This window comes from Aspergillus pseudodeflectus, assembly GCF_044049435.1.
Source record: "Aspergillus pseudodeflectus strain CBS 756.74 chromosome Unknown BJX68scaffold_65, whole genome shotgun sequence".
NCBI classification, from domain to species: domain Eukaryota; kingdom Fungi; phylum Ascomycota; class Eurotiomycetes; order Eurotiales; family Aspergillaceae; genus Aspergillus; species Aspergillus pseudodeflectus.
This window is the reverse complement of record NW_027263841.1, coordinates 38,275-61,284: the sequence shown is the minus strand read 5'-3', so window position 1 is coordinate 61,284 and position 23,010 is coordinate 38,275. Positions and strand designations below refer to the sequence as shown.

At 51.4% G+C, this 23,010-nt stretch overlaps 8 protein-coding genes across 8 annotated transcripts; 6 read left to right on the top strand and 2 right to left on the bottom strand.

The window, feature by feature from the left end:
* Nucleotides 1-27: 27 nt before the first annotated feature.
* On the bottom strand, nucleotides 28-3,446 carry hmt1 (putative vacuolar ABC heavy metal transporter (Hmt1)). Its single transcript, XM_071048642.1, has 3 exons — nucleotides 2,906-3,446; nucleotides 1,708-2,831; nucleotides 28-1,645 (listed from the first exon to the last, which is right to left on the bottom strand). The coding sequence occupies exons 1-3, from the start codon at nucleotides 3,263-3,265 to the stop codon at nucleotides 355-357; spliced, it is 2,775 nt and encodes a 924-aa protein (XP_070894062.1). The 5' UTR covers nucleotides 3,266-3,446; the 3' UTR covers nucleotides 28-354.
* Nucleotides 3,447-5,455: 2,009 nt separating this feature from the next.
* Nucleotides 5,456-10,649, top strand: BJX68DRAFT_246601 (WD repeat protein). The gene is made up of 2 exons (XM_071041673.1): nucleotides 5,456-5,993; nucleotides 6,172-10,649. The coding sequence occupies exons 1-2, from the start codon at nucleotides 5,758-5,760 to the stop codon at nucleotides 9,986-9,988; spliced, it is 4,053 nt and encodes a 1,350-aa protein (XP_070894061.1). The 5' UTR covers nucleotides 5,456-5,757; the 3' UTR covers nucleotides 9,989-10,649.
* Nucleotides 10,650-10,765: 116 nt separating this feature from the next.
* On the top strand, nucleotides 10,766-12,819 carry BJX68DRAFT_186193 (uncharacterized protein). The gene is made up of 2 exons (XM_071037300.1): nucleotides 10,766-11,730; nucleotides 11,786-12,819. Exons 1-2 carry the CDS (start codon nucleotides 10,822-10,824, stop codon nucleotides 12,725-12,727), a joined length of 1,851 nt encoding a protein of 616 aa, XP_070894060.1. The 5' UTR covers nucleotides 10,766-10,821; the 3' UTR covers nucleotides 12,728-12,819.
* Nucleotides 12,820-13,123: 304 nt separating this feature from the next.
* On the top strand, nucleotides 13,124-15,300 carry BJX68DRAFT_186159 (mid region of cactin-domain-containing protein). Its single transcript, XM_071037298.1, has 5 exons — nucleotides 13,124-13,659; nucleotides 13,709-14,185; nucleotides 14,255-14,881; nucleotides 14,932-14,964; nucleotides 15,017-15,300. The coding sequence occupies exons 1-5, from the start codon at nucleotides 13,150-13,152 to the stop codon at nucleotides 15,032-15,034; spliced, it is 1,665 nt and encodes a 554-aa protein (XP_070894059.1). The 5' UTR covers nucleotides 13,124-13,149; the 3' UTR covers nucleotides 15,035-15,300.
* Nucleotides 15,287-16,396, top strand: BJX68DRAFT_186176 (uncharacterized protein). Its single transcript, XM_071037299.1, has one exon. The coding sequence runs from the start codon at nucleotides 15,566-15,568 to the stop codon at nucleotides 16,292-16,294; it is 729 nt and encodes a 242-aa protein (XP_070894058.1). The 5' UTR covers nucleotides 15,287-15,565; the 3' UTR covers nucleotides 16,295-16,396.
* Nucleotides 16,397-16,572: 176 nt separating this feature from the next.
* Nucleotides 16,573-18,211, top strand: BJX68DRAFT_278969 (uncharacterized protein; the record flags this gene model as incomplete). Its single annotated transcript, XM_071048641.1, has 3 exons — nucleotides 16,573-16,652; nucleotides 16,698-17,319; nucleotides 17,383-18,211. 3 exons carry the CDS (start codon nucleotides 16,573-16,575, stop codon nucleotides 18,079-18,081), a joined length of 1,401 nt encoding a protein of 466 aa, XP_070894057.1. The 3' UTR covers nucleotides 18,082-18,211.
* On the top strand, nucleotides 18,098-19,071 carry BJX68DRAFT_246593 (uncharacterized protein; the record flags this gene model as incomplete). Its single annotated transcript, XM_071041672.1, has 2 exons — nucleotides 18,098-18,118; nucleotides 18,175-19,071. A coding segment is annotated over exon 2 (401 nt), but the record flags the coding sequence as incomplete, so codon positions are not given.
* Nucleotides 19,072-22,021: 2,950 nt separating this feature from the next.
* On the bottom strand, nucleotides 22,022-22,903 carry BJX68DRAFT_186133 (60S ribosomal protein eL34). The gene is made up of 4 exons (XM_071037297.1): nucleotides 22,805-22,903; nucleotides 22,716-22,729; nucleotides 22,470-22,593; nucleotides 22,022-22,342 (listed from the first exon to the last, which is right to left on the bottom strand). The coding sequence occupies exons 1-4, from the start codon at nucleotides 22,826-22,828 to the stop codon at nucleotides 22,154-22,156; spliced, it is 351 nt and encodes a 116-aa protein (XP_070894055.1). The 5' UTR covers nucleotides 22,829-22,903; the 3' UTR covers nucleotides 22,022-22,153.
* Nucleotides 22,904-23,010: the final 107 nt, after the last annotated feature.

Sequence of the window (23,010 nt, the reverse complement as noted above, 5' to 3'; positions counted from 1 at the left end):
AGCAAAATGCAAAGGTAAGCCTTCTGAGTAAGTGACATTTCTATTAGAAGAAGATACTATGATACGGCATGTTTCCAAGCTTTCAATAATCTAGAGCTGCTCTGCTACCTCTCGCAGGAGGCCCAGAACCTGTATCAAATAAAGTCATAACAAGTCGTATATCACCCGAAACGCCATTTTAGCCCCCAATAAGGAGCATGTGAAGCAGTTTAAACATCAAAAGTAAAAGCCCGCTCCCCGCTCAGTTCTACAAGAGCATCAAGTGGTCCGCCCGCCATTTCTAAATCAAGTTCTTGTGTTGCAATAGATGATGCATAAGGTAAATCAGCGCGTGACTGTCGTCAAGAAACCACCCTATGGGTGGTGAAACTGCACTTGTCGGTTTGCATTTGTGCCACGGTTGTTGTTTTGGTCCTCGTCGGACTGGCTAGAGCTGTCATCCGCGGCCGCCGAAGTTGAGGCACTGCGCAAGCGTTGAGCTCGGTCTTGTAGCACCTGGGCTTCTGCTGCGGCTCTCTGAGCACGGATTTGCTTGCGCCACATGCTCGCGTATCGGCCCTTCATAGCAAGAAGTTGGTCATGCGTCCCGCTTTCTGCAACCTGCCCCTCGCTGAGCACCAGAATACGGTCCGCTGTTGTGATTGTGCTCAGTCGGTGTGCGATGACGAGCATTGTGCGACCCCGAGAAAGGGTAGACAGGGCGCTTTGGATATGCTCTTCCGTCTCAGTATCAAGCGCAGCTGTAGCCTCATCCAAGAGAATGATCCGCGGATTCTTGAGAATGGTCCGAGCGATAGCTACGCGTTGTTTCTCGCCACCACTTAGGCGCAGACCGCGCTCACCAACCTTGGTGTTGTAGCCGTCAGGGAATGATGTGATCTTGTCGTGGATACTGGCTGCCCGGCAAGCATCAAAGACATCTTCGTCCGTGGCATTGGGGTTTGCGTATTTCAAGTTGTACATCAGGGTCTCGTTGAAGAGAACAGTATCCTGAGGCACCACTCCAATGTGCCTTCTGAGGGAGTCAATGGTGATGCTTTCCACATCATTACCGTCGACTAGTATGCGGCCTCTTCCCGCATTATAGAATCGGAACAGTAGGCGGAAAACGGTGGACTTTCCTCCACCAGACTCACCGACTAGGGCCGTCGTGGTCCCAGGTTCGCAATGGAATGTTAGACCATTCAGAGCAGGTTTACGGGCGTCGTAAGCAAACTCAACACTGTCGAATTTGATGTCTCCCTTGCACACCGGTAATGGTCGGGCGCTAGGTCGGTCAACAACTGTAGGCTGTTCTCTGAACAGCTCGAGAAGCCGCTCTGAGTTGATCAGAGCGGACTGGATGGAACGATAGAAGGTTCCGAAGAAGTTAAGGGGCCCCTGCAATTGGGCCATGTATGTGAGCAGAGAGACAAATTGACCTACATCTCGCTGGCCAATTGAAACTTGGTAAGCGGCAATGAAGCATGCAATCAGCAGGCCCAGCATAAAAATGGTGTTTTGCGAGGTGTTCATGAGGTTGAGAGAGAACAGGACGTGATACTCGGCGGACTGAAAGTCAGCCACCGCGCCTCGGTACCGTCCAAACTCGTAGTCTTCCGCATTGAAATACTTTACGGTTTCGTATGAAACCATAGAATCATTTCTGCGTGTGTCATATGAGCAAAAAAAAAAAAGTTTACAAGAGGTAATGTGCAGGGAACTCACTTCACTGCATCTTCCTGCCGAGAGGAATTGACCATCTTCCTCCGAATTTCTGCTCTCCATTGAGCCATACGAATAGTCACATAAAGATAGCAGAACGTCACAATCGTAACCACAAGAGCGTAGTATGCGTCAAGAGCAATGAGGAAATAAACAATTGCGACGCAGAGGTCGACCAACATCGGAACGACCTGGAAGGTGACCTGCTCTAGAAAAGTGTTGATAGAGCTGCCTTTACTCAGAGCCGAAAGAACCTCGCCAGTCTTCTTTCCAAGATGGAAATCCAGGCTAAGGCTATGGACATGTTCGAAAGCAGCTGTCGAAAGTTCCATATAGGAATACTGACTGACTGGTATCCATAAGCTGGAACGTAGAGATCCTATAAGCCCCTGGTTGCCCTGTAGCCAACGGTAGAAGATGTATAAGCAAATCTCATACCACGGCACACGGAATTCGTTGCCCTGGTTGGACAAGGCTCTGGTAATTACACCAACTTGATAGGGGACGAGGACGTTGACGACACGCTGAAGAACGATAAGCAGGAAGCAAACGAGCACAACAAGCTGTAGCCGGCGAGACTTGGACGGCCATAGGTATGGGAAGAATAAGGAATAGCCGCTTAGATACTCCCACCAGGAGGTGGATGGCACAGTTGTTGGGCGAACCCACGGGTCTGTAGGCTTCGACTCTTGCTGGTTGGGGTGAGAACCATTCGCTGCACCATAGGCATGACCGTTCTCTGTACCAGAGTGAAGAAGTCCCGTAGTTTCCGTAGGCCCGTCGTCCTGAATACGGCCGGGTTTGTGCGCGTTACACGAAATCCGGAAGGAACCGCAAGTATACAACAGGACTAGGATGAATAAGAGCAGGAGGCGGATGCTGTTGCAGACAATTACCGCAATTTCCCATAGAGTGAACCCTTCGCGAAGCGGGCCACCAGTGGGGTTTCCCACCACCGGTTCATGATGCGGGTGACTGTATATGGACAGTGAAAGCCCCAGGATCGCGAATTCGATAGGTACGGCTAGAAGCCATGGGATGAATTGAGCGAATGTGGGTGACGGATCGGTATCCAATAGCGAGACGAGGATGATGGCATAATCGAAGAAGGATCCTACTGTGTAGATCTGCCAAGCGTTAGCCAGGTTATTGAATCACAATGCGGTGTTTTTGTACCACACATGCAGGTAGAATGTCATACCACTACAGCTTGCCCACACCACCATTGTTCTGATCTGGCTATCATCACATGGGTCACGTTAACGGCGGCTTCCGTAACCAGTGTGACCAGGACCAAGAAGGACAGCCATTTGAAACATAGTTTTGCATTTCGGGAGAACTTCTGTGGCGCTTTTACCACGGCCACAGTGCTCCTTGAACGCTTCGGAAGGGGCCTGCCGCCTGGACCGGTTTGTGAAGCTTTGGTGTTTCGGGACGCGGTTTTGGCTGTCACAATTGAATTGGCCACAAATGCTGACGCAAAAGCAACGAGGAGCAGGATTGGATAACCTGTCCGCAGGTACTCTAGCGAGCCCAGCATTACGTGATTGTGACCCATCATGGAACTCCCTCGCGGAAGGTCCAACTTTAACAGAGGCCGTCAATCAAAGTTATTCCATGACACGGCGACCAGTTCCGCCCAATGCAGTGTAATAATGGTTGCGAACGGGAACGAGTTGACGACAGATCGACGAGGTAATGAGGGGACAGGGTTCGGAGGTCGAGTCTAGGCAGGCTTGGTGGTTGCTGAAGAGATCGACAGAGGAGCACGCCTCCGCGCGCCGGGGTTCTTTTTTCGCCTCCGATTAGTATTTCTGAGAGACAGATATGTCTACAGCAAAAGAAGTAACAGAGAAAATGGACGAAAAATGAGCAATTGGAAGAATGTCGTAGCACGGAAACAAGGCACGCGCGTAGTGAATACAATGGCTATACTGGGTAGAGGGCAAAAGAAAAGAAGAAGAGGCGGGCAGACTCCGGAGAATGGACTACCCAAGACGAAAATGGAGCTATGAACATGAGCAGGAGGGGGGAGGAGGAGAAGAGGAAGGAGAAGAAAGGGGAAAAGAGAGGAGAGGAGAGAGAGAGGAAAGGATCGTTGGAGGATACAAATACTAGTAGACGAAGCAGAGATTGGGAAGAAGTAGAGCCGGTATGAAGAATGGAGAATGACGGTGTGGTGCATGTGCAGCAGTGCCCTGTGTCCAGAACAATTCCGGACTGGACTAGTGCACAGCTGTTGGACCCAGACCTGGTCCTGCACTAAAACGCTCGGTGGTCCCAGCCAAAAAGCAAAAAGAGGGATTATTTTCTCAAGGCTCAAAGGACTTTTTGGAGTCGCAATTTTAGGGAACTGAATCCTTGAGGAATAATCTCTCCGGCTCTCTCCTTGTACGGTGAGAATTTTCCGGAGTCTGGCAGAGGCACCGGCAACTTAACCAGGGGGTTCTTCATGTTCTCCTGAGTCCGGCCTGGAGGAGACATCTATGTACCTAGGTCCCAGGCGGTTTTATAGAGTTTCCAAATTTAAATTGGACATAAAAAAAGTTTGTGGATGCAAACTTGTGTGCGTTTGTTTGTCAGAGTCCCCAGGATCTGGCTGGTAGGAGAAGATCATCAATGGACAACAACATCCGGAGCTGAGAGGTCCAGTGCCCAATGAGAACAGGCAATCAACAAGTTGTAGACTTGACACATACAACGTACTCCATAGAGTGTACTAGTAGGCGAGATGGCGGTAACAGTCTCAAAATCAGAGTAATTTGAAGTTGACGTATGTCACGGTACTGCTAAGCATAGCATGAGACGATTGATGCTTCGAGGAGAGAAAGAAGGTTAAGCTTCAAGGTTGTTACAGGAGCAGAGCACGGACTGAACCCTGGAAAGGCAAATTGAAACTTACATCCAACAAGTGCATATGATGCTAGATCTGTGTTTGCTCGCACTGGCCATCAGACGGACCCTCGACGCTTTCATACTTGCACATTTGAGACCTGCCCGCCACTCCATTACTACGGAGTACTGCTTTTTAGCATACGGCTGATGCTGCTGGATGGAATGATCCTATCCTTTCCGATCAACAGTTGCCAGTGGAACCCCGCCTATGAGACCCGGAGCTGTGGATGGTCTAAAACATCTCCGTTAACTGTTAGACTGGAAAGGTCTCGATATCGACTACTCCGTAGATAACACAACAGGATGAACTCGAATCTCATGATCAACTTGGAATCTTTCACGTCGTCCAATTCGTCCTCCCATCCTCTGTCCATTCTTCTCCACGTCACGGTCAGACGGACACAACATCGCATCCTCGAGTCCAGCTACACCGCCCTTGCTGAACTTGAAGATCAAAGCTGCATGCAGGCCGGATCCCTCCCTTTTGTTCCGTTTGCTACTGCATCCATCCAACCCTGTTGAGATCAAGCCACAGGGATACCCAACCCAACACCCTCGAAAGACTCCAAGGGAGGCAAAATAAGAACTTGGGATACAGTGCGCCAGTGACATATCAGCTGGACAGGTCAATTCGTCAGCGAAGGCAAAAAATAGAAGTTGGCTTGAAAATTACCACATCCGAGACACTTAATGCTGGTATTTTACGCTCTTCCCCACAGAAATGCTTGTACTAGTACTAGGTAGTATTACACCAAGAATACACTAGGCCTGATTAGTACCTCACCACGCGTGACTGCTTTACTTCCTAGCGGGAACCAACTTGAGCATCCGCGGAATCCAATTGCATGAGTTCCTTGCTTGACAGAGACACAATTCATCTTAACTCTCACTCGTCCATCTGTATCTAGGTTGAGCCAACCTACGCAAGTGCAGCCTGACTAATCGCATCACCCCTCTTCCAACTGGCTGGCACGCTGAATCTCCGCAGAGATCAGTCACTGGTCACCGGCTCAATCTGAAGCTCTTCCCCACTTCAAGCACTCCTGACAGCTTGTCGCCAGCTTTCATTATTGACGACCATGAAGCCCCGGTCTGCTTTGGGCTAGGTCTTGATAGACTTCCCGTCTTGACGACGGACGTTGCGTGAAAGACTGAAGCATGTCCGACCTTCCCCGGTTGCCCACGCGTGGTGGCAGCTCTTCCCCAGCTCCGCCCCCTCCTCCTCCGCCTGCTCCCGTACAACAGACCCAGAGCAAGTACTCCCACCGCGCTGCCAGTGCTCTTGCGAGATTCGCCCAGCCGTTTTTGACGGGCTCTCGGCCTCCTAGCCCACACGCTCCTGAAGTGCGCGCGGACGTGTCTGCTGCTGTCCGTTCTTCTCTGTCCAGGTCTTTGTATAGTCTCCCGCTCCCCTACCATTGACCCCCCTTCCCTTCCATTACCCCGCCCCTCTTATTTTAGAGGGCGAGAAACTTTCTGTAATACCTTGTTATTGCATTGGCATCCGTTATTATAAAATCCATAGATGCGCAACTAAATGAAATAGCACTGTTAACACTCGTTTCTTGGTAGGCCCGGAGCATCACAGACGGTCACCCATAAAACGGGCATCTCGATTGCTGCCTTGGATATTTCCCCGCAACGGACACATGCAGTAGTCGGAGGAAAGGAGATTCTCAAAACTATTCGAGTTCTTTCCGACCATTCGTCCGAAGAGTTCAACCTACGCAATGCTATCATCAGTTACTCCTCCACTCACCGAAGCGGAAACACGCGCAAGGACCAGCTGACGGTAAAGGACGTGAAATGGTCACATGGACCGTACGATCAAATTATCGCCACCGCGGTGGCCAACGGCCGCATCGTCGTCTATGATTTGCACAGGAATGGGCTAGAGCTCTGCAGGTTTCAGGGTCACAGCCGCCAGGTTCACCGACTAGCATTCAATCCACATCAGCCAGCATGGATTCTTTCTGGCAGTCAGGATGCCACTGTCCGCATGTGGGATTTGCGGACCGTGCCAACAGACTCTGGTGTTGCTGTATGTGGAAGTAGAGACCAGTTTCCACTCAATAGTGATGCCGTTCGTGACGTGAGATGGTCTCCCACCGACGGGGTCGTCTTTGCATCAGCCACAGATAGTGGTACAGTCCAATTTTGGGACTGGCGCAAACCGAATGTGGCTGTCTTGCGCATCACCGCCCACGATAGACCGTGCTACTCTGTTGACTGGCACCCGGACGGCCGACACCTGGTTTCTGGCGGCTCGGATAGACAAGTGAAAGTCTGGGACTCCAAGTCTACGTCAGAACGGAGACAAAAGCCCACGTTTGTGTTTCGCACGCCTCAGGCGGTTCTCAATGTCCGCTGGCGTCCGCCATCATGGACCAGTGAGCTAGAAGGCTCTGGTGACTGGCAATCGTTCCAAGTAGTGACTTCGTATGACAAGGATGATCCACGAACTCACTTGTGGGATCTTCGCCGGCCTTATATTCCCTTCCGAGAGTTCGATCGCTACGATTCCCCTGCTACTGATTTGCTGTGGCACTCAAAGGACCTTCTCTGGACCGTAGGTGATAGCGGTGTCTTCACCCAGACTGACATCCGCTATGCTCCGCAGATGGTAAATCAACGCCCAACTTGCTCGGTGGCCTGGAGTCCTAGTGGTGAGATTGTTGCCTTTGGCCAAAAGCGTCCTAGAAGGAGCACCCTAGGTCTCAGCTCGAACGAATTCATCGGTCATGAAGAAAAGAGTATGAGCGATGAAACGATTGAGACAGAAACAGACGAGATTGTTGATGAGCCATTGTTTGCTTCTCTCCGGCCTCGACATAGCAAGTCCAGCAGTGTCCGTACTTCCAAGTCGCTTGGCAGCACTCCGCCAGAAATAGCACTACCAGTCCTCCCACTTGAAAAACTATTTCCAAAGGTTACGCCCATAGCGCTGCGTCAGGCGGGAATGGTGGGAAACGTTGCTGGAGCTACTATGGATAGAGAAACGTTTCGATATCTTGCTCGGCAGTACTCACCTCTCCTTCAAGGCAGATTTGATGGCACACAGAAGGACCTTTTACGCCGGCTTTTATATTCGCTTGACCAAAATGCGCGGTGCGCCGAGGGAATTACGCTCCTCAAGCTCGCGCAGACATGGCGCATAGCAAAGTATGCTATTATGGAGGAACTCCGAGCAAGGCAGAAAGATGACATCCCTAATAATGGCGCTCGCACCGTTAAAAAGAAGCCTTCCAATGAGCTCCAGGCAAGTCTCCCGGCGGCGGCGGATGCAAGACACGAGAAAATGAAGAGTCGCTTCTTCAAGGGGGTTATAGAGGGCGGATCGACGAAACATTCTCTCTCTGAACTTGAAAGTGCGTCAAACATGACAACACCTCTCGCTCAGCCTTTACCAGATTCTCCGTCCGACTCTTATGATAGTTCTCTAGCCCAGATCAGGTCATTGAATGACGCCGAGGACATTCAGCCTTTGCCGCCGTCAGTTCTCAGCTCAAACCAGGATACCATGGCTTCGAACGGCTGGTCGTCCATTTCAGATATCGACTCTCGTCCTACTCATCAGTTTCAGCACCGGGAATCCAATGATAGCGGCGGAAGTCTGCGCAATCCTTCTGACAGCCCGCCGTCCGAGCCACCACGTGGTGCAAGTCTTCATGAGATTGAGGAAGAACAGAGATCTGCTCCATTAGCAATTGCTGGCAGGGCGGATTGGCACATGCGAGCTCCACCTAGACTGAGAAAAGAGCTTTCGGAGGTCGACGAGTTTGACCAGAAGCTGGAGGACAAAAGAGCAGCTATCCGTGACTACAAATATTTTCCGAAGAGATTACTGTCCCTTGAGTCGCACGCGGAAACCGCAAAACCTGGTTTCCATCGCCATGAATCATCGGAGAGTTTCCCAATGTTTTCTGCATCAACGGCAAGCTCTCGTCCTTCAAAGTCACCGGCTGCCTCCTTTAGTTCTGCGGCAGTGCTGTATGATGCGTCGGAGGGACATGGCGTTACCAACGGCCATGAAATAGCAGCCAGGAATGAGACACTGCTCAGGACACGCAGTGATTCGATTCTCACGACGAGTTCTATGGCGGAAGAAGCGTTCCAGGCGGATGAGTTGTTTGGAGAAAACCTTGCAAATAATGACTATCTCCATCTGGACAGGCCCTCAACTCCCCCTCCGCTGTTGAAGGAATCGACACCCCTGACGACTATGCACGAAGAAAAGCAGGAGCTAGCGGGTCCAGCTGGAACCACCAACGGTGAGTCGATGGGTGGTAGCGCTGAATCCGAAGACGAGGTCTTCCAAACCCCGATTCCCATCATGTCTAATATGGAGAGAGATGATCCTTGGAGCGCAGAGTTGCTTCTGACGGAGGCGATCAGACACTACCACAGCAGTACACATGTTGATGTGCAATTTGCCGCGCACTTGCTTCAAAAGCTACATATTCTCTTCGACGACTGCGAAAATATTCTCCCAAGGCAAGAGAGTGAAACCATATTCAAAGCATACAATGAAACCCTCGTCCGCCAATCCATGTATATCGAAGCAGCCGAACTTCGTCTTCTCTGCGTCTCGTCTTATCCCGCGGTCTACGAATATGCCCAGGGAGATACTTATATGAACGTCTTTTGCTTCACATGCAAAAGACCGTATGAAAACCCCAAGAATGACAACACTCGCTGCTACCGCTGCAATACTCCTCAAGAGGCCTGTTCCATCTGTCTGAGCCTTGAACCGCCACCGGAATGGGTTGCGGAGCAGAGTCTTTCATCCGGCGGCCTCTCTCATGACTTACATACTGCCCTCTCTTCGCGTCTTCTTTCGTCATCGCATTCCTCGCCCACCGAACCCATTTCCACCGAACCTATCTCGTCGGAGGATTTTGAAACGCAGTACCAACCTCCAAGCACAAAAGGACTTGCTCTCTGGTCCTGGTGCCAGGGTTGCGGTCACGGCGGCCATCTTGCTTGTATAAGTACGTGGCTGAAAGACGTTGACGTAAGTGAAGGTGGCTGCGCGACTCCAGGATGTATGCACGATTGCGGTCCAGGACCTCGCCGTGAACAAAACCGCAACGTTCTTCTCGAGGAATCGAAGAAGCGCGACTCCGCCAGCCGAAAGGCCGGTGTAGGGTTCGTCAAACGCGACACCTGGACACGAGGGGAGAGTAAAGCCGTCGAAAAGGTTCGAGGGATGTTGGGTGTTGGTGCCCAAGCGGGAAATGTGTCTTCAAGCAACACCGTGACTGCTAATGTTGCTCCCGGTGGGACTACGTCGACCACTATGTCGTCCCCCAAAAAGGTGCGGCTTGTCACGCCTAGCGAGCAACAGCAGCCCCAGAGAACTGGCTCGAATCGCACCAGTCTTGGGTAAACCATATCGAGATTGGGCCTTATAAGCCCAAAGAGCTATCTGGCCACTGGGCTCTTGTTCTTCTTTTCTAAATAATTACCTCCTTCGGGCAGGATGCATCCCCGTTGCCACCATACACTGTGCTTTTAGTTGATAGAGACAGCCTATAGGCGCCAGGCATACTGGGCGTCGTGCCCAAGTTTGTGCTCAATAATGCCCTCAATGATAATGATATGTACCGTAGCATATAACTACACCCATGACGGGTGCAGCCCAAATCATGAATCTCCAGTTAAGCTTTCATAAAATAACACAGAAACTCCGCATGACGAAGCGCCCAACCTGGCAAGCCCGTGGGCCGCCACAGTGACTTGGGCCAGCATACTGCACTCTATCTTTTCAAGATAGTCTTCGCCCCATGACTTTTTCTCACTTTGTTCTGATTTCTACCATGACCCCACTTTGCAAGAGTGCCTTGCCGAGCACCGGGCCTGCTTGAGCGCCTTCTAGCTACGTATAATGCTTAACTCCAAGTTGGGGTTATCGCAGTTATTTTAAGCAAGCGCCCAAGAGGCGATCAAGTAAACTTTCTGAACAAAGTAATGCGATGGTCACGGCCATGAGAGTGAAGGCCCGAGTCAGAAAAAAGGTGGGAGTAAGTAGATGTTCTGTTGATTCGAGCTGCGAAAGGCGCGAAGGTGGACGGAAGGTCTGTCATTTAAAAGTGGCCCGTGCACTGTTGCCTTCACCACTGGGCTGCCTGCCAACAACAACAACAACTAAGACTTTTGACTTCGAGTGGTATCGCGTTATCTTCTTTGCTTCTGTCAATCACCCAAAAGGTGAGGACAATAATGTCAACAGCATGGCAACAGTTACGCCTCTCCAATCAAGGGAATTTGCCACCTCTTCTGTTCAAGTATTCCACCACAGCAAGCGGCTATGAGCTCTTTATGACAGACCTCAGCTATATCTGGTCGGAGCGCCTAGACCGGAAGGCAATTCTCAAGAGAGCTGACGAGGAAGACACCACAATTGACCCTAGCGAGGACCCTGAACAGTTTGAAGTTCTCTTACAGAAAATTGGAGAGGGGCTACAGAACGGGCCTGGGAGTAGCTCCATTCTTACCCCCAAGACACACGACAAGACTCAGGGTTTTGCGCTCATCGTCACTTCAAAACTTCCTGCTCCGCTTCGACCACTCGAATGGCGTCTACATTTGTTCAGGGAGCCACAGTCGTCCACCACCAGCCATCTACTTCTACCTCTCATCCGCGCTGAAGGTGATCGCGCGGCTCGTCAACAATCACTCATAGAGGAACTGGGCAAAAAGGACTGGGTCCTCTCAAAGCTGTTTGACAAGATCGAAGCCATGGGTATCGATCTTAGTACAATATTCCCTGGTACTTCTGGTTTGAGATCCGGCCGTAAAGGCCCAACGCTTGCACAGGCGGCAAAGTACATCAAAGGCCTCGCCCCTTTCAACGAGAAGTCATGGCTTGAAGAAGTAGACAAATCAGCCAATGACTCCGGCCTTGCCGGCAATATCGTCGCGGCGGTGTCAGGTCAATTCTCCAAAGAGTCAGCCTCATTAAAGCCCCCACCAGATGAGTGGTGGAATGATCTTACCGTATCCGACAGCCCTACAATAATCTCCACGCCGCAGAAGAGTAACAAGAAACGTCAACAGACCAAGCCGTCTTTGGATGCCATGGATATAGATACTGACGCGGGTTCGGAGACCGGCGATGAAGAGTTCGAGGTACGTTAACCAGCTATCAACGCATCAAACAAAGTCAAAATCTCACCCCTTTCAGCGACAAGAAACACCACCCCAGCTCAAGAAGCCCGCTGAAACTCCACCAAAGGCTGTCTTCGAGGATGCAGATGAAGAGACACAATCAGAAGACGAAGATGTACGACTCCCAAACAGGGGCAAAGGGAAGGGAAAGCAATTAGCATTAGAGCAACAGAAATCCCCCGCAATCCGCCCCAAATTGGCTGCAACTGGGAAATCAAAGGGTCTTGGGACCATTGGGGGCAAAAAAGGGGCCAAGCCTAAGCCTAAGGAGCCATCACCAGCACCAGCACCAAGCCCACCAGAGGCAAAAGCAAAAACAACCTCACCACAAACCACGAAACATCAACCGCTTAAACCGCCGTTAAATGAAGACGACGACGGAACAATGGATGATGAGCCACCTAAAACAACCAAAGCAAACAACGACACCAGGAAAACGGCTCCAAAACCTTCTCGCGGACTGGGTGTTATTGGAGGCAAGAAGAAGAAAGAACCAGAGCCAGAGCCAGAGCCAGAGCCTGAACCTGAAACTCGGTCTCAATCTCCATCTCAAGCGAAACCCGATGAAGACTCGCAGTCTCCCGACCCAGATTTACGAACACAAGCACAACAAACAGTGTCCGAACCCAAGAAGAATAAACCTATCGGTAAACTTGGCGTTATCGGCGGTTCAAAGGCCAAGCCAAAGTCCAACACCAAGCCTAGAGAAAGCGTATCCCCGACGCCAACCTGGGAGAAGGTGGGGGACGAGGAAAAGAAGGACAGGAAAGGACTCCGAGAAAGTACGCCTAGCGCTTTAGCGCCTGCTGACCGTATGGTCAAAAAGGATACCCCAGCACCCCCAGAGCCAGAACGTGAAGAAACTGAGCAAGAGAGGGCAGATAGGAAGCGTGAGGAATTGAAAAGGCAGCTTGAGGCAAAGAGTAAGGCACCTGCGAAGAAGAAGCGGAGGTTCTAGCTTTTGAGTGCTTTGAGATTCTATGTATATTTGTTGTGCAGTTCAGTGCTTTGGAATAGCGGCGCTCTAGAGCAGTAGTAATGATTTATGACCATATACTTGAAATCGGGATATGCTTTTGACCGAGTAGGATTTACACTATATCCCTTTTTCAAACACCTGTTCAAATGCTTATCTGATTGACTGATTGAGTCACACTTTAAAACTAAGTAATAGTAATAGTAATATCTTACTGAGATTGTAGAATTCACAAAGGTCAATAATGATGTCTTCAGTATCTGATAAAAAGCTTCCAAGGTTCTTAGAGAAGCTTTGCCGAGCGGCACACCTTCCGCCTTGGGCAGTTCAGATCAGCGGCTCGAGAGCTTCTCCAGGCTCGCCTTCTGGACTTCAGACCATAAAACAACCACAAGCGACACAACATGACATCGCGATTCCCAGATAGACCGAGGACGAAGAGATTCCGATCACGATCGCCGCACTCAGATTCTCACAAAAAATACGCCCGATCCGACCAGCGAGACCAGCGATATGACAACGATAGATACCGAGATCGCGATGCGCGACCGACGCAATCTCATGCCCGGGGTATGAGAGATCAGATGCGGCTGAACCAACTACAGGAGGATGAGCGAGTGCGTGAATGGGTGGCACAGGAGGATATCTTCGTGCTCAAGCAGGCCAAGAAAAAGGCCGAAATCCGAGTCAAGGAGGGTCGCGCGAAACCGATCGACTGGCTCACGGTTATGCTGCGGGTGATCGATCCGACGAGAAACCCGCTCGATGACGAGATTGCAGACTCGGAACTGGACTTGATTGACCCCGAGGGCGTCTTTGAGGGACTGTCTCAAAGCCAGTTGGGTGATTTGGAGAAGGATATTGATACATTCTTGGGGTTAGAGTCGAATTCTCAGAATAGGGATTATTGGAAGGTAATTTCTCTCAAGGATCTCTATGTATAGCAGAGCTAACCTCACGCAGACGATGAAAGTGATATGCAAAGATCGACAAAAGGTTACGGCTCCTGAAGGACGTGCACTCAACTCCGTCGCTGCCGATATCAATAAACTTCTTAGCCCCAAATCATACGAACAGCTGCAAACCCTTGAAGGCCAGGTCAGAAAGAAGCTGGACTCTAATGAACCCATTGATACGGATTACTGGGAGGAGCTTTTGCGGAGTCTCACAGTCTGGAAGGCCCGCGCCAAGCTGAAGAACGTCTACCAGGCTGTCATAGATGAGCGTGTTCGAAACCTTCGTCAACAACAGCGCGAAGAAGCCGAATCCGTACGATCCAAACTGGCGCCGTTGGCGCCCGTGGTCCGCGGTGATATAACCCAAGCTACGGCCATCAACCCTGAGGAGTTCCGTGGTCTTGACCCCGACCCTTTGCTCCAAATTCGCCCAGAGGATAAGATATACGAGGTATTGGAGGAAGAGGTCTTCCTCGATCAGGTGGTACGTTACTCTTTTCTCCAAAAAGTGTTATGTCTCCGTTGAGATGGTTATACTGATTCTTGAGGATAGGCCCGCGAGCGTCAGAAAATCCTGAAGATGGGATATGTTCCTATACGACAACGCCAAGCCGAAAAGGCTACAGTTCCTGTTACCGGTACTCCTGGCAGTGCTCCTGTTGCTAGCAATTCAACCCGTTTCTCCTCCATCCCCAACGAAGACTTTTCTCAAGCGACCAAAGCTTTGTACGAAAGGGAGCTTGCTAAGGGAGTCAGCGAGAATGAAGAGATCTTTACTGGCGAAGAGTCTGTCAGCACCGGTACACAGCCGCAATGGGCAAACAAATATCGGCCCCGCAAACCACGTTATTTCAACCGCGTCCAAATGGGTTATGAATGGAACAAGTACAACCAAACCCACTATGATCATGATAACCCGCCGCCCAAAGTTGTCCAAGGATACAAGTTCAATATATTCTACCCTGACCTCATCGACAAAACAAAAGCACCTACTTATCGCATAGAACGAGAACATGGAAGAAAGCGAGGTCAATCATTCGCCGCCGCTGGAGAGGAGGATACCTGCCTTATCCGGTTCATGGCCGGGCCGCCCTATGAGGATATTGCTTTCCGCATTGTGGACAAGGAGTGGGACTACAGCGCAAAGCGAGAAAGAGGGTTCAAAAGCACCTTTGAAAAGGTGTGTGCAGCCGTTCGTAATATGTTTGTTGCATTTGCTAACTTACACAGGGAATTCTGCAACTCCACTTTCAATTCAAACGAGTATGTCTATCCCCGCACTCTGATTGCCGCTTCCACTGGCTAACAGATCTAGATCTATTATCGCAAATAAAAGACCTTATTTGTGGCTCCCTGCGCGTCATTGCCAGCATCGTCGTTTTATCCACCGCAGCCGCATAAAGCATATGGGGAGGCTCTGGAATGGGCCCGCAGTGCCGACCGTTTGCGTTGCGGCATGGCGCCTCCTCAACTGTTCGCCCAGGGTCGAGAAGCAGCGGAAGCTGCGATTGGGTCAGGAACAATATTCAACTGTGAACAGATTGGGTATCCGCCTAGTTAGTAAAGCTCGGACATATGATATCAGATATCAGATACAGGAGCGGCTCTACGAGACCTAGGGATCCGCACGTGCGCAGAACGAATATAGAATGCTTATTACCACGTCATCCTTTTATCCTCCGATCCGTCCTGTACTATCGTCTCGGCTCAGCAACTCAAATTGCCACGCCCGTACTTTGATCTCACCAATACCGATCACGTGAGCGCGTCTCCTAGAGAAGTTCGCCCGAGTTGTGTTCCATGTGCGCGAGGGTTGTTTTTATTGTTTTCCGTTCATGGAAGGTGTGGGAGTGAATACGTTCCCATGCTACCAACCTGCCTGCATGACGGTTCCGAAGTTCCGGCTGGTCGGGGAAGCGGGAAAGGGCCTCAGTGTCTGCAGGATGCATTTAGATTTCAAAAGGACCTTTTGCGGGAAATCCGGGAGGACGTCAAAGGGTCAGAGTTCCAGAAGCGCCGCCCACTCGTCCAGTGCTCGGGTTCTGGCCAGGACAATGGACGACCGACAGGACGCGCGCTGCAGGTGGCCGTCCCCTCCACCCCTGTACCAACAGCGGACTCAATCCCGGTCCTTCAGGCATTCGTAGAGTCCTCAGTAGACCCATTGCAGCCCCCTTGTAGCACCAGATCTAGCCTCTGGCGGCCGGCGCTGGGATCATTGGCCACATGTGAGCATGATCGCGTTTCACAAACTTGCGAAATAGCCAGTCTCGCAGCAACTGAAGCAAAATCTGCTAGAACAACCCCGGGAGACGACCTCTTTTCCTTTTCAGTGCGTCTTATTTTTAGCGAGGGAGGATCAAGAGGCTGGCGGGGAGGAGAAAAGGGAGATAAAATCCCCCAATTCCCAAGCTCCAGAGGCCCTGACAAGGAGGGGGCCGATACAGGATGTTTGTTTGGGGGATCTCAAAGGGAGAGGCGATGGATGCATGGAATCAATGGAATCTGGCTGTTTGCAGAGCAGAGGGAGTACTGGACTGTACCTCCTGCTGTCTGTGTTGGCAAAAGTCACTGTGCATCCCTTTTGTATTGAGTGGTCACACGTAAGTGGGCATCAAGCAGGTACTAGAAACACTTGCAGAGCAGAGCTTGCAGAGTACTTCTACTTTGCCGTCGTTGCTTTTTGTTTCTCAATTGCCTCCAGCCCTGTCTTGTTTTTGCCTGACGAGGGCCTTACGTTTCTGAGGCATGCCATGCAGGCTCCTGCCTCCTCCTGCCTTCCATTGATGATTTTATATGCCTTTCCCCCTACCTCGAGACCAGCTTCTGGACCCTAATTTCTCATACTTTCCTGGCTTCCTGACCCTCATCATGAGTCGCTTTGGCCATCCTTCTTTTGCCCGTGATCCCCTGCGGCACTCCATCTCCTCGACCTCAGACACCTCTCCTTCGTCTGTCTTGGACAGTGCCAGTGTGTGCTACGGCAATTCGCCCAGCGAGACCTGGTCCGACTCAAGCTCCAGCAGTCCAGAGGCGATGATGCCGTATCAGCAACCCTGGGCCATCGAGCCGGCCATGAACTACTCCATTATCTCGCCGTCAACGCCAATACCGGACGGACTGCCCCGTATCATCCCGGGCGGCAACTCTCCTGAGTGGTCCAGCCCTGTGATGCCCTCCAATTATTCTCCAACAAGGCAATTGAAGACTGAGACGCGGCGGCTACCTGCTAGCAGGCCCTTGTACAAGGCCTCACTGCCAGCCGCAGCCCTCCCCCCGCATTCGCAATTGTCATCTTCGTCCACGAATCCTACGACGACAACAAGCTTATCGCCCACCTTGGCAACCTTGCCATATCGATCGCTGCCACTAAGCATGGTGAGCCCCCAGGTCAAGGTTGAGACGGACCATGAGGACATTGCCATGGACGAGGCAGAGGACACCAACGCAGATCCTCCATATTCTCAACTCATCTATGAAGCTCTCTTCACTGCACCTGGGAAGAAGCTGCCTCTTCAAGGCATCTACCTATGGTTCGAGAAGCACACGGCAAAGGGGAAAGACCGGGGCTCCAAGGGCTGGCAAAACAGCATTCGACACAACCTTTCAATGAACGCGGTACATCTCCATCCTTTTTAAAAAATTCTCTTTCCAGATTTATCTCTGTACTAACCGAGACAGGGCTTTGAAGCCGTTCGAGAAGAAACGACGCCAGGCAAAAAGGCAGTAAATTACTGGCGCTTGACCGAAGAGGCCATCGCAAACGGCATCCAATCTACAACGCGGTATAGAAAACAGGCGAATTACAAAAAGTCAGCGGCTGCGGATCCGCCGGCCCCTCAGCGTCAGCGGTCCGGAGCGAAGGGGGGCAAAGCTACGAAAATCACCGCGAGATTTCGCAGCGGCCAGAGCATAAACAGCATGGCTAGTATGAGCCAAGAAGAATATCTACGAGAACGAGGCTGTCGCCAGCACCAGCCTTTCCCGAGGCCAAATCATCCTCACCGCCAAGCACAGCGAGTCATTCCTTCCCAGCGACAACACCATCACATTCTTCCCCCGACCAAGAACTTTCTCTACAACCAATACTTTCATCGACAGTCCACGACACCAACAACAGCAACGCACTTGCCGCAAGGAGGAGGTGGAGGAACAACGCTCCCGCTAACACGCTCTCCAGTGGAGGGTTTCGATCTGGGCAATATCGTTGGCTGTACCGACGCCCCTCCCTGCACGGCCCCTACTCCTATTTTCTGTGACATGGCGGGGCCGGGCCCAGATTGCCTCGTCTTTGACACTGGGTTTATGGGGTGGGACGGAATGCATCCGTCGTTTGCGAACTCTGAGATCTCGACGGCGGATCTCCATGTCGGGTTATGAGGCTGCTGCCGGGGTACGAAGTTCGATGAGACGACTTGTACGTTAATTCAGGATACGATTGTCATGTGCGATGCGATGCGATGCTCAAGCTAGGTTTCTTAGTTCTTACTTCGGGCTCTGGGGCGATAATCAGGCCGGCGTTGCGAATGAATAATCAATCTCCTTCTACAATGTCTCTCGTGTAGATCCAGTCAAGTTCCGATTCAGTTCAAATTAGCCGCCCACAAGAGCGAAAAAGAAACCATTCACTTTCTTTGGCATGTCCGCCCGACAGCCCGTTGGAAAGATATATTCAGGACCGCGTGTGTGGCATGTTGGAATTGGTCTCCTCGTCTCTGTCCACGGTGTCTGTTCCCCTTTTGATTTTCGCCTCGAACCGCTCGTCTCGCTGATATTTCAATTGGGTCTGTGGCCTTCACTCTCTTACCCAGCCAGGGTCCAACTGGCTAATGACGGGCTACTGCCTACTTTGCAATCCCCGTGGAGACAGCGCACCCACGCGCAAAGACACAATTCCTTCGACAACTCTTTGATTACTAGATTGGGGGTATTTAGGAGGAAATTGAATGCTCTGCGATGCGACTGCGACTGCGACTTGAGCCTGAGGCCAGGCCGCACCACCCGGTTCAACAGGACCCTTGTCATAGTGGATAAAAATAATTAATAATTGGACAAGGGAGGGGGGGGAGCGGAGTGTGGTGTGCAATCTTTTGCTCGATGAAGAGGAGATTAGTAGGAAGGGTACTAGGGGAAGGAAAAAGAAACGACTGGGATGACAGCTGTGACGAGGAGCTCCCGTTAGGCGCTCTGACTAGCATAACTCTTCTGCTACCTAGATAGCTAGGTAGGTACTCCATGTGGAGATACAACCCCGGGAAAGAGCTGTCGCGGCACCAATTGCACCCTTGGTATAAATATAAGGCTCTGATCGATGGTGGTTAATCCGGAGCTGGGGTTGGATAAATATGTTGTGCAGGGGACTACGTAGACGATGGGGAGAGGGAAGGGGGGCTGTCGGAGCTTGGGCTCTCTATAACTATAATATATCGAGGGTGACATGTAAGCAACGAGGTACGTGCGGGTATATAGAAGCATATATGGCAGCGCTAGGTACCTATATTAGGCTTGTATCCTCGCCTTCGCCATAGGGCAGGCATTAGGACATCACCGGGGCGGGGGCTTGGGAGGGGGCTGGAGTCGGGGTTCCTCAGTCCTGAGTCCGTGGGTGCCCTAGTAGCTTGTGTTAGGAGATGAATGATTTGAGGCATCCACTCAGCGGCGGCTATCATCATCGGGGTTGTTAAGATGATTCTCCTATTTGATGCGTTAGCCTCCAATGATCGATTATTGTTTCCTCTGAGATGGTCTGCAGGATGGTGGCCGGGGGTGGTGGGTGAGTGGTGGGAAATGTCCAGGATCATGGATGGTTGGGTTTTGGATTTTATTTTTATTTTTTCCGTCGTTCCTCGTGACTATTGAGAAACTCACTGGGGGACGAGCGCGCGAGGCACGTCGGGAGGAGGCGATGCTTGGAAGCGAATGGAGGAGAGTGAGCTGGAGCGAATGGAGACTGTCCAGGGTGAGTGACCAAGGTACCGTCCTGTGCCGTCCAGTGGGCAGATGGCGATGACAAGGTTGACCTGGTCGGAGAGGAACCTCTCTACTAACCTTCCTGAGGATATTCTTCTGTACATAGGCTTTATTGTGTCTGTCGGGACTCGGGACATGAGACAGTGAAAGGCCTCAGAATCATAAAGAGGAACTGCAAGTGCGAGAGTGACAGCCACCGCGCAGAGCCCTAATGCGGCCAAGGTAGGTAGTGTGTCAGTGGCAGCTTGCAGGACTGTGACCATCACTCTGCCCGTCAACTGTCACTGTCAGCGAGTTAGCAGCTGCAAGATACTCGTAGTAGTACATGCTCCGGCACCTGAGGAAGCCCGTGCTGTCCAATCGCCGCCGCGCGCGACCTTTCTGTCATCCTCACTTCTGTTCCACCCGCCTTTCAGGTTGATCTCGATCATCCACTACATATATCTCGTAAACAATGTGCATCAAGGGCAAGGGCCCGTGCTTGATGCATCCGAATATCATCTCTGACTCCCCCGTGCAACGACCAAAGTACGATCGTCCCGTTGATAAAAAAAGTCCAAATGGTCAACCCCTCGAGGTGTTTTGGATAGATTGCCGCCCTTCGGACCCAGGTACCAGGCGGGCCGTGCCGTTGCTACGTGTTTTAGGATTCACCCGTTATTCACGGTACTGGCCACGGACTGGCAAGCAATAATCTGAGCTATCACACTTGCAACCGGCATCTTCTCCATCTTGGAGCTCGATCGTCCCATCTAACAGAGTTGCCTGATCTTGCCTTCGGGAGCCGCCGCCCGCTTACTGGTTTTTTTGTTTCTTTTTAGATGCCTGAATGTGATTCGGCTCCAACGTGCATGCAATGGAGTTTATATATCATTTTCGGTCCTGATGACAACCCGGACGCCTCCATCTCGGATCCTCACTGTCTTGCTTACATGGCATTCGATTGTCTATGCGCCTTCGACGTGGAAGTGGCGGCTAAGATCCCCCCAACGTGCGCGTCGACAAGGTCCATGATGTCGATAGCAGAGGACTTTGTGCTCACCGCTAGGTCGACGGACGGACCTTGCACAGAAGTCGGATCATCAAGGGTCTTCAACACCCGAGACACTGTACACTAATTCTGTACTTAGGTCGGCGGAACGGAAAAGCACGAAAAGTCGAGATAGAACAGACTTGCACCGAAATCGATATTTGTCAGACCTCAGCTCCCCACCAACTCATTACAGCACGGCTACACACTGGCAATTAGCCGAGGGCCAAAGGGACAACAAGATTTTTGAGTTAAGACTACAATGTCCACCCGCTAAGCTCGTCGGGAATGTGTTTCCTCAGAACACCCTAGTTGCCTCTTATGGCCAGGAGCAGAACGATCTACTGGAATCACCGGCCTGGCCCGCTTGCTAGCCTTGAACGAGAGGCTATCCTTATTCCTCAGTGTAGAGGCATGCCATCCTGACGGCGGCGTGCTTGTCGAACACCCTGCCGCTACCCGTTTACCATATGGTATGCATATCACCATAGCTAGCTATATTCTCTTTCGTGCAGGTTCCAGCAGCCTGTTCCCGAGGGCATCCAAACTCCGATGGGATCTCATCTCGCTTCCAGATCTATCCTTGGAGAGAACAAATCTCAAATCACGGTGTTGAAGAAAGTACACAAGGACTTTGTGTGTCGAGTCGTAGGAGTGGAGTGTGGTACTTTCGCACTCGGCAGTTGTTGCTCCAACCTGTCCACTTTCTGTGCATTGCTTATGCTTCCTTCGTTCGCTCACTGTGGAAAAGTACTACGCTCGTTCTTCTGATTTTGCAGGATCAGATGTTCTGTGGCGTGTTTGAGAGGGTAGAAGTTTGATCCTGCTTTGGGGCCTGAGTGTCCTTCTCTCGAAGTAGATGATGTGTCCATTATAGAAAACGCGAAGAAGGTACTTGTGAAGAAGTGCCGAGTCGTAGATACTGTTTCCACGTGAGGGATCTAGCCTGGACTACCTGGAGTAAAGACCTGCGCTACTCTGGACTGTTCATGGTGCCCTTCAGCACCAATTTCCCTGTTCGGATCCGAGTACAGACACATGGTGCGGGTGAGATTTGCACGCCGCAAACCATGGGGCCTGGCGGGCAAACCATGGGGCCGGATCAAGATCAGCGAGATAAGACAGGGAGCTTCATCGCGTGATGGGGCGGATTATGGTCAAGTCGGATATCGTTTGCCAACCTTAGATAACCATGATTGCTGAAGGAGATGGGGTTGGTGGCCGAACTGCTGCACGTTGGACCCTGGCTAACAACTCCAGAAGGATTTCGGAAAAAACGCATGGTTTGAAGTAGAAGACTGTCATGAAATATATTTCATAGCTAGCTATAACGACATAGCCGCGCTAGCCCGTGTTCACAAAAAGAACCCATACCCAGCCAGATTTTATTTTTGCATTGATTGCTTTCCACTAAACACAAAACACCGAGCTTTGATTATGCGACGCAACCCTTTAGCGCTTGGCGGCCTTCTCCTGGGACTCCTTGAGAACCTTCTTGACGATCTTCTGCTCCTCGATCAGGAAGGCGCGGACGATGCGGTCCTTGACGCAGCCGGCGCAGCGAGAACCACCGTAGGCACGGCTGACGGTCTTCTTGGGGCGAGAGATCTGGGAGTATTCGCGGGGGCGAAGGGCGGGGACCTGAAATTTGCAATCAGTCGCTGTGTCAAACTCGGCCATTCCCCCTCGTTTGTTCCCTTGTCCACTTTGCTCTGATTCCTTCTCCTCTTCCCTGCTAAATCATCGGATTGGGCGAAAGGGTACTCACACCAGGGAGCTTGATGCCGCAGTCACCGCACTTGGGGGCAGTGCCCTGCTTCTTGATGTGCTGGTAGCGGAGAGCACCGCCGGGGGTCTTGACGATGCGGACGCGGTTGGACCGTGTGTTGTACCTGTATCAATCCATCAATATCGATTCGAACGCATGAGATGTCGTCGTGAAGCCAAAAGAATTGCCGCCATGCTGATCGTGATCTAGACGACTGAGGAGGGGTTGCTGGGGGATTTCACGTACGGGTTCCGGCGGCGCTGGAGAGAAAAAAAAAGTTCGATTAGCACTCTGCTCAATTCCAAATCAACGATAGGTTACTGGATAAAACTCACGTATTGCAATCTGTTGTTCGCCATTTTGACTGTGCTTGAACCTCTGGTGCGGTGGTCAAGATGTTGGCGTCGTCGTCGGTTGTCGTCGTGAACTTCGTCGAATTCTTGCAGTCGTCTGGATTTGTGTGGGTTTCTCGGAGCCCTGGGAGGCCGCGCTAGCGCTAATTTGGCGAGGTTGCGCTAAGGCCATTTGTGGACTAGCGTGG

Coding starts and splice junctions, on each gene's coding strand:
- BJX68DRAFT_246601 (XM_071041673.1), top strand. CDS start 5,758: ATGTCCGACCTTCCCCGGTTGCCCACGCGTGGTGGCAGCTCTTCCCCA. Junction 5,994..6,171: donor TCTTCTCTGTCCAGGTCTTT/GTATAGTCTCCC, acceptor GTTTCTTGGTAG/GCCCGGAGCATCACAGACGG.
- BJX68DRAFT_186159 (XM_071037298.1), top strand. CDS start 13,150: ATGACATCGCGATTCCCAGATAGACCGAGGACGAAGAGATTCCGATCA. Junction 13,660..13,708: donor AGAATAGGGATTATTGGAAG/GTAATTTCTCTC, acceptor AACCTCACGCAG/ACGATGAAAGTGATATGCAA. Junction 14,186..14,254: donor AGGTCTTCCTCGATCAGGTG/GTACGTTACTCT, acceptor TCTTGAGGATAG/GCCCGCGAGCGTCAGAAAAT.
- BJX68DRAFT_186133 (XM_071037297.1), bottom strand. CDS start 22,828: ATGGCGAACAACAGATTGCAATAC. Junction 22,343..22,469: donor GCGGCATCAAGCTCCCTGGT/GTGAGTACCCTT, acceptor TGCAAATTTCAG/GTCCCCGCCCTTCGCCCCCG.
- BJX68DRAFT_186193 (XM_071037300.1), top strand. CDS start 10,822: ATGTCAACAGCATGGCAACAGTTACGCCTCTCCAATCAAGGGAATTTG. Junction 11,731..11,785: donor CCGGCGATGAAGAGTTCGAG/GTACGTTAACCA, acceptor CACCCCTTTCAG/CGACAAGAAACACCACCCCA.
- BJX68DRAFT_186176 (XM_071037299.1), top strand. CDS start 15,566: ATGCTACCAACCTGCCTGCATGACGGTTCCGAAGTTCCGGCTGGTCGG.
- hmt1 (XM_071048642.1), bottom strand. CDS start 3,265: ATGATGGGTCACAATCACGTAATGCTGGGCTCGCTAGAGTACCTGCGG. Junction 2,832..2,905: donor GGTGTGGGCAAGCTGTAGTG/GTATGACATTCT, acceptor AACGCTTGGCAG/ATCTACACAGTAGGATCCTT. Junction 1,646..1,707: donor CGGCAGGAAGATGCAGTGAA/GTGAGTTCCCTG, acceptor TGACACACGCAG/AAATGATTCTATGGTTTCAT.